General features: G+C 38.3%; 1 protein-coding gene across 2 annotated transcripts in view; it reads left to right on the forward strand.

Moving 5' to 3' along the window:
* Positions 1-9,521, forward strand: part of grk3 (G protein-coupled receptor kinase 3) — a 54,418-nt gene that overhangs the window by 21,321 nt on the left and 23,576 nt on the right. For both annotated transcript variants that reach the window (XM_016487546.1, XM_016487536.1), the window contains exons 3-4: positions 8,684-8,757; positions 8,970-9,071. In XM_016487546.1, the coding sequence (XP_016343032.1) occupies positions 8,684-8,757; positions 8,970-9,071 (176 nt within the window). The remainder of the gene's footprint in view (positions 1-8,683; positions 8,758-8,969; positions 9,072-9,521) is intronic.

The raw sequence follows: 9,521 nt of genomic DNA on the forward strand, positions 1-9,521 counted from the left end.
TTCACTTTTTTTTTTTTTTTTTTTTGAAGCTGAAGTGTATTTGTCAAATGATAATAGTTGTATTTGCATACAAAAGCATAGTTCACTCAAAAATTATAATTCTCATCATTTACTCACCCTTATGTAATTCCAAACCTGAATTGCTTTAAATTTCTGTAGAACACAAAAGATATTTGGAAAGATGTATCAGTTTTTTTGTGTTTTTTTTGTTATATATACAGTGAAAGTCAGTGGGGTCCAATTTTGGACCCAAACGATTTTCACTGTATGGACAAAAAACATCTTCAAAGTATCTTTTGCATTCCACAGGGGAAAAAAAAAAATCAAAACCGGTTTGGAATCATGAGGAAATGATCAAACTTTCATATTTGGGTGAACTGTCCCTTTAGGTCTTTTGTAGATTGAATTTTTCCAAAAAGCAATCGTGCAACTATTTGTTTGGCATATGGGTGAAAATTTGTTTGGCAACAATTATTATTTTCAATGTTCTGTCTCAGAAACTACACTCTTCAGCACTTTATCAGGGGAGAAAAATCAGTTTCCTGCACTTTTAAAATTTGGCCACCGCTCAACACAACATGTGCAACGCCTATTGGTCCGATTCATCGTGTATATAGTCATGATTCTCAAGACTAAAAGAATCTGTCACTGGACTGGAACCTGAACAGAAGCTCTGGCTGCGAGTCTCAAGCCCACTCTCCATTCTGATATTGAAACTATGCATAGGGAAGTGTTTGTGACAGAATAAGAGAAGACAAGGGCGTGTGTGAAATGGAGTCATGACAGTTTCAGCCTAAAATAAATGGACACTTGTTTGCTGAGTCTGCAGTGTGTGTATGTGCGTGGGTGTGTGTCTTTGTGCGCTCGTGTGTGTTCAATGGGCTGTCCGATTTTCCATCTTCACCTGCCTTGTAAACATCACTAAGACACTCACGTTGTTGGCAAGGTATTGTAAAATAAAGACACATTAACCTGGCCTACTAAACTGCCCAGCAAATGGTGGTTGTTTCACTTTGGCCCACAGTAAACTCTAATGTAGTAACCTTGTGTTTTTGGGCTGTGCGTGGGCAGTGTGGTTAGTGTTGGCCTGTGCACTTGCATGCGCATGTGAACGCTCCTCCCCTCCTCTCACGGAGGCCCACATCTCGTTATTGATTACATGCTTCCGGGTGGCTGGTGAAAATGACAGAATCAGTTCTGGCAAACAAGTGTTGAGAAAGTCAGACCTTTGTATAACTTCAGATGCATGGAATTTACGCTTTCAGAATTCCATAGAAATTTCTGTAGAATTAAAACACCTGTCATGCACAAACTTCTAATTGTCTCTTTGATGTTCGTTTTGCCTTTAGGCTCATTTGGTAATTCTTTCAACTGCTAATGAGGGTGTAGCACTCTCAGCTACTTCATGTTATCTTCATGTTACATTTTATGCATTGGCCAGATGCTTTTATCTAGTGCATTGCATTCAGAGTACATTAGAGCAGTTATTGAGCTACAGTGAAGTCAATATGATCCGATATCCACAGCCTTTTTTCTTTCTTCAATGGGATGGATTTATGAAAATAGTAGGGCAAGACTTGACTTTATCTGTTGTGTGTTGATTGGATTATGAAAAGTAGACATTTTAGACCTGAAGTTGTGGAGAGGATGCAAATTTTGGCCATTTAGGCCATATTTGTTTGAGTCTGTAGTAGTTGTTGGCTGATATTGCAATAGTTTTGTCTAATGGTTGAAAGCCAAACCCTATAATATGCATTTGTCATTTAAACGTGTTTGAATACCTATTAAATATCATATTATTTTTGTATATTTGGGTATGTGTTATACAAATATATATTTCTAAGCATTTATATTTTTACTATATTTAATGAGCATATAGATAGCTTGCTATTTGGCCATTTTGATTTAATGTTGACTTTGAATCAACAATGTGGAGAAAAAACAGTGCAGATTCCAGGCCTACATGTAATTATTCCCCAGCTGTATTCAGAGGGGCTGTCATTGGATTTCTACTGGATTATTGCACTGATGAGTTTGTGATTCAATGACAGTCCTCCCAGATCTCCTGTACTTCAAGAGGAAGCACACTCTGAGCTGTCCGTCAGCAGGCTAACCCCACCTGTACTTGGGCTCGAGTGAGAATCCTGCAATCACGGAGAGAGATCGCTTTGTGCATTCAAAGCACGATTAAGGGTAATCCATTAACTCTGTGACGTAAACCATGCCGAAGGTTGGCATCCTCTTTATTTCTATCACTCCCGCTCACTTAATCATTCCTGCTCAGAAGATAAGGTTTAGGAAACCTTGAATTAGACTATTTCGTTAATGTGCAGTCAACACAGCCCTCTACGAACACCTTGGCAATTGAATCTCCATTGGCTAGTACATTTTTTTTTTTACTCGCCAGACTGATATACTATTTTACACACACACACACACGTTTACTTAGCTATCTAAATGGGGACATTACATAGACTTCGATTGTTTTTATATACAGATAAAAATATATCTGAGCTAAACTTATACTTAGCCTCCAACTCACACTGGCGAGTAAAATCTGAGAATTTATTAGCAATTGGCTAATATTAGACATCATTTAGTCGCCCAGAGTAAGATTTAGTCGCATATGCGAGTGATTTACTCGCAATGTAGAGGGTTGCAACATGATGTTTATATGTGGCTGATTCAGCATTTAGAGCTGAACTGCTAGCTTTTAAACCACTTTTAACCTTCCACAAGCCTGTTCATTTCTTGTCTTTGTGCATCTTTATGCTCAATTATAGGACCACTATCTGATCAATATGTTTACACTGATCCATGACTGTGTTTCCATACATCTGTGTCCGTGTCACCAGCTGCTGGGTTTTTTTTTCTTTCTGGATGGTCTATATGAGACCTTCTGACTCCAAATTGCAGACAGCAGGAAAGGGAGGAAAACAAAAGATGAGTGTCCAAGAGATAACAGAGAGGAGGAAGAGGACTGCAGGGAGATACTGAGAGGAGAAAAAAAATTTTCTGAGAGGCCCTTATTAGTATCGCTACTACTATTGCTCATACTTCAGAGGTCTGATTGTGGTACAGACACGAGTTATACCTCAAATCGTGTGGCTTTTTGTTGAGAGGTGTTTGAGCACTTTTCAAGCTGATTAAGCTTGCAAAAATGGGCAAAAAATTCCATAGACAGACACTGAAGGATGGACTGAGTGAGAATGAATAGGGATGTAATGATTCACTCAACTCACGATTCGATTCACGATTTTATTTTATTTTTTACAAAATGAGATTTAAGACAAATTATAAATTAAATGTGTCCTTTTATTATTGCTTGTACAAAATGCTGCACATTTCTTTGTGAAATTGAAATATAACACTATAATAATATACTAATATAGCACTTGCATATTATTGCTTCTTTGTTGGTTTTGATTGCTTCTATTGTCCTCATTTGTAAGTCGCTTTGGATAAAAGTGTCTGCTAAATTACAAAATTGAAATATAATGTAAATGTAAATAACAAAGCTAAATTGAAATTTTAAAACAAGCCCCAAATCAAATAAATAAGTAACACAAATAAAATAAATCTCTTCATATAAACAAACTAAGGCTTTGTCTGTGCTCTTTCCATTTAAAATTAGAGGCAGCCACTGCATTTTAATCATGATCCAAACAAAGATGCTGCATACATGCAACATGAGCAGTTTTTAAACTAAATTAGATTGTATAGTTTCGAAATTTGAAGCAAAAACAGAATGGTTTGACTTCAGTTTTGTGAAACTATAAATAAAAATATCTGCATGAAACAAACAGCAGATGAGCTGAATGAGACGCAGATTCACTCTCTGCCAGCAGGTGGCGCTTAAACCATTTCCTTGGTTTCCGCTGTGAACAAAGGAGCACTGCACTTATGAACTTTAATATGCATTATACAGAGGCAAGATGAATAGAGAAAATACCATCTAAACTTTTCTAAAGACAGTAAGTTCCCCTCAGACATGCATTCATATAAACTCCTACCCCTAAATGAATCTCGATTTGTTTAGCATCTCAACCGATTTGAATCGTCACATATTTGAATCGATTTTCAACCGGCTCACAGTTAATCGTTACATATTAGATTGTATAATTTCAAAATTTGAAGCAAAAACAGAATGGTTTGACTTCAGTTTTGTGAAACTATACATAAAAATATCTGCATGAAACAAACAGCAGATGAGCTGAATGAGACGCAGATTCACTCTCTGCCAGCAGGTGGCGCTTAAACCATTTCCTTGGTTTCCGCTGTGAACAAAGGAGCACTGCACTTATGAACTTTAATATGCATTATACAGAGGCAAGATGAATAGAGAAAATACCATCTAAACTTTTCTAAAGACAGTAAGTTCCCCTCAGACATGAATTCATATAAACTCCTACCCCTAAATTTTAGCGATTTGTTTAGCATCTCAACCGATTTGAATCGTCACCTATTTGAATCGATTTTCAACCGGCTCGTGGTTAATCGTTACATCCCTAAGAATGAAGTATCACAATATATTACTACATCGTTGTCACCGTAATGTCCATGATGCTTCATATAATTTTAGCTGTTTGTTGTATTATTTTGATCTAAATGCTTATCAGTTTGTGCACAGCCCATATTACTTCCTTAATACAACAGATTTATGAAAACAGCAGGATAAGACTTGACTTTATCCATTGTGAGTTGATTGGATTGCGTAAAGTAGCTTTTTCAGATCTGAAGTTTGCAGTTGGTTGTGGAGAGGATGACAGTGCTTACTGTATTTTATTATATATTTAAATATTTAAAAAAATATATAAAATAATCCACAAATTACATTTTGGGAAATGATTTCAATCCATTTTGAGTGCAAGTCCGGAGCAGAGATCGGGCAAAATAAAACAAAAGGTTGGTTGCTGATCTCGTGTTTGATTGATTGCCAGTTGACAGGTTCATCTCTACACAAATTTTTGTATATTTTATATAATATTTAATATGCATTATATTGACTAAGGGAAAGAGTGAGAGTTAAGTATCACAATATATTACTACATCATTGTAATCATTACGACCATTATGCCTGTAATTTCAGCTGTGTGTTGTATAGAGGTCGACCGATATGGGTTTTTCTCTGGCAGATGCCGATACCGATATTTAGAAATCAGGGCAGCCGATGGCTGATATATGATGCCGATTTTCTTTTTCTTTTTTCCCCTTCATCTCATAAAAGAGAGTTTGAGTATAGCAGGGCACAAGATAGTAGTAGTAGTAGCCTAATTCATAGTAATAATACATGGCTCAAAACTTAAGCACCTTCTCAAAACAACTCTGAAGCATGTCTTTTGTTTATGTTTGCAGACAGACACCAGTGGCCCTGTCCCAAATGGCACCCTAAACCCTCGCGGTCTTCCTCTGAGTCCACACTTTCGTGACGTAATGCCGCTTTGACTGTCGGGTAGAAGTCTGCTGCGGAGCACGCACCAGTTCGGGCTCGGCAGAAGTGCGGATCGATGGCGCATAACGGCTGCAAAGGGGGTGCTTGCGAGCATGTGGAAAATAGTCAAAATGACAAATAGGACACCCTACGGTCTCGTGGACTTAACAGACACGCGCACGCGGCGGCCATTGTAAGACCGTAAGACCACAAGTGCACATGAAGTGTTCCATTTGGGACAGGGCCAGTGTTTCCCACAGACTTGCAAATGCAAAGTCATTCTCTGCCAGCAGGAGGCGCTGCTGGAGCAGGAGATATAGCGGTTTCCCCGGTAACGGCTGTAATCAAATCAGTGCTGCGCTCACAAACGCTACTTTATCAAGCATTACAGGAAAGATGAAATGAAAATGACATCGAAGCTTTTCTGAAGACAGTCGGTTCTTTTCAAAGATACATTCATATAAAAACACCCGCGCTGCATTTTAATTTAGAAACGTACAGTGCTCAGTTTATTCAAGAAAGTATAAGCCTTTTGGAAAATCTATTTGTGGCAGTCAGTTTTGATATTGTGACGAGCCGCCACAGATAACTCAATGTATGGGAAACACTGGACACTGCTATGTCAAATGGCCATAGTGATAACAAAAATTAAAGAGTTCACTTAAATTACACAGCCTTCAGCACACGAGCGATGACATTGTTGAGGCTATTATCGGCCCAGAAGTTTCGTCTGAATTGCATGTGTTTCTACTTTCACATGCAAGTGACTTATTGCACTTATGAATATGATAAGCATGGTCGGCATCAATTCTAGTAGGGAAAAAAACGTAATTACACTTTCGAAATGGTCTATTTTGGCCTGCCATCGTTAGCTGAAGCTGTGTGTGAACAAGGCACGGTTGCAGAGTGTGAGCTGCTCATGCAGTCTCATGCAGCCAGAGAGAGAGATATTCTCCGGTACGGCATTCTGCAACAACGCTTAGCTGCCCGTAGATGCGCCTGCCTATAAATCGGCCTAATTTGCAGAACAATAGGCCGATGCAGATTAATTTAATGTCAGAAATCAGCCCGATTAATCGGCTGGCCGATCAATCGGTCGACCTCTAGTGTTGTACTATTTATGTACTAAAACAATGTCATTTTAATTCTTTATTTAAAGGGTCATGAAACCCCCTCTTTCAGCACTGGTTAGTTCTCACCACTGTTTTAAAAAATGCTAAAAAAGTGGGCGTGGTGCGCTGCGAGTGGAGGGGGAAGAGGGGAGACAGACAACACACACACACAGCGTCGCGTTCAGACAGTTTAATTTCGCTCCCATCGAGTTAAAAACACAAATAAATGCACAACCATTTGCACTCTGCATCGAAAACATATAAATGAACGTGCTGTTGCACCTCTGATAACTTGTAAGGCTTATTCTGCTGCGTTTATATAAGCCTTTTGACAGCTTGTGTCACGGAGCTGTAAAATGGTTACACTCACTAAGTGAATGAATCGTGTTTGTGCCGAACTCTTATTACAAAGCAAAAACAAACACTCTTCTTCGATCCATGAACGTTTCTCTCAGTTAATGTGCGCGATGTCATCTCACAGTCTGAAGCGTCTGTCATAGCAAATCAACACATGCTGTTGTGAATAATTAAGCGAAGTGTATTCTCATAGGATAAGAACACGCAGTCTCATGAATAATTTAATAGACACCGATGCGTCATCGATGTACTATAGTCCTTTGCCACATCACAAATTGTGACGTCAACACGATGTAGATTTTAAACCCGGAAGATGAAAATAGCGCAAAAAAGCTTAAAATTAACCAGTTTTCTCCAACAGTTAAAATGATTGGATGCTAACATTGCCTTCTATGATGTGCAACACAAACACCTCTGCTAAAATCTCAGAAAAGTAGTCTGGGGTCTCATGACCCTTTAAAAAGAATAGATGTAGAATTTGTGCTGTAGCTGCCCTGTAGCACCATGTTTGTGGTGTTTATTTTTTTGCATTTAATCTTCCAAAGATAATTCCGCTGTGATCCAATTAACGCCTGCATTACCCTCCTATTTTAACAGCAGTAATCAGCTCGCACTAATGCTGCAGGTATCGGAAGCGGCCCTGCTCTCAGATCTCAGCGCCCAGCGCTGGAACAGTCACGCCAAGCCACTAGAACAGCGTTTCTTCCTCCCGTCATCCTTTAATCAGCTCCATTTACATCACTTGCGAAGATTATATCACTCCTTGACACCCTTGAATTGCATTTCATCCAGTGACTTTTGCCCTCTGTTTGTCCGTGTGTCCGCCCAATCAAGCGCCTAGATGTGCAGCCGAGGTCCATCCCTTCCGCTCGTGATGGTGGCCCATTATTGTTGCTATGGGAACAGTCTCAACTTTGCTGTCTGTGCTGATTTCCTCCCTCTGCACCACGTCGTCAACACGTGAGCGCACAGGTTGTTAAACTGGTAACTTCTGCTGCGCTTCGTCAAAAAGCAAAAAAAAAAGCACATTGATGTTGAGAAAGGAAGTGCTGTAGCTGGTGGGATCTAGTGAAATGAAAGGTCAAGGTGGCCGTCTGAGGGAGGATTTTCTGAATTAGGAGAGTGGTGTCTGTCCTGTGATTTTAAGGATAATCTTCTCAACAATAACTAATCCGCGGTCCACTGGTTAGATTGTTATTATCATCTCTCATTCATCGAGAGCGCTTGCCTCCACGAGAGACGAATGAGAGCTAAACTGTTTGGGTGAATCTCACAGATGCAGGTTTGCACCATATTTCATCCAAAAGAGGATAAAGATAAATAGTTTTACATAAAAGCCTTTTTATTGTGTCATTTATTTTCACAATAAATCAACCTAGAAAGTGTCTTTGCAAGGATGAATGTATGTTTACGATGAATTTCCATAAAATATATATCGCTTGTGGTCTTTCTTGTATTTATTCACCGCGTGATATTGATTTGATTATGAAAATGCTGCTTTGTTGGAACAGCTTCTCCCTTCAAAGCAAATCATATTATATTTATTCATGGTGGTACAGCTGCTGTTTGAGCTGTCTCCTTTTTATTTGCTCTGGTTATACTTTTGTTTACATTGGCATGAAAAGAACTATGACAGGCATCAATATAGCTGCTGTTTTCTTAGTTTTTTATATATACGGTACATTTTTCTTGTATTGTGCACGCTAAAAAGGTCAAGTCTTTCCATCGGTCATTCTGTTTCGCAACTTATCTAACTGTTCTCTTTCCTCCCTCTGTTGTCCAGGTTTCCTCTTGTTCAAGGATTTCTGCATGAACGAGATCGACGAGGCCGTTCCGCAGCTGAAGTTTTATGAGGAGGTAAAATTGGTTTAAATCTATATGTTCCTTTCATTGCGAACACAAGTTGTGTGTTTGACCTGACCTGTCCTCAGTCTGGTTGTGACCTGAAATGGCACAACTCAGTCGTGAAGTTTTGTTCCCGTTCTATTGACCTGAACAACACCATGTGTCCTGTTAAAGAGCGTGGGGTTGTGTCTGAGATGACCATAATCTTGTTTTGTCCCCTTCAGATTAAAGAGTACGAGAAGTTGGATTCAGAAGAAGAGAGGCTAACTCGCAGTCGACAGATTTATGACGTGTACATAATGAAGGAGCTTCTGTCATGTTCACATGTAAGAAAACATTTGGCAGAATAAAATGATCACTAGCAGTCATTTCACATGCATATGGCAAAGGGCTGCATTATTAAGCAATACTAAAGATTATGCCTTTTACGTTCAACTACTTTTAAAACGTGTCACTTACAGCATGTTATTTAGATCTTTTCTTGTTTTTATAGTTTTACATATAAACCATTTATCTTGGATCAATAGATGACCATGCAAAAATAAATAACAAATATAATAATATAATCAGTATAAATAGTATTGTAATGTGTATAAAAATTATTCTATTTATGATGTTTTGTTTTTAAACAATTTTATTTATATATTATACATTTATATACACATTTTTTCTTTTTCTTTTTTTACATTTATTTACATTCTTTATATGTGTGTATATATATATATATATATATATATATATATATATATATATACACATACACACACACACACACA

Source organism: Sinocyclocheilus anshuiensis, unplaced genomic scaffold (assembly GCF_001515605.1).
Source record: "Sinocyclocheilus anshuiensis isolate Anshui unplaced genomic scaffold, SAMN03320099.WGS_v1.1 scaffold393, whole genome shotgun sequence".
NCBI lineage: Eukaryota > Metazoa > Chordata > Actinopteri > Cypriniformes > Cyprinidae > Sinocyclocheilus > Sinocyclocheilus anshuiensis.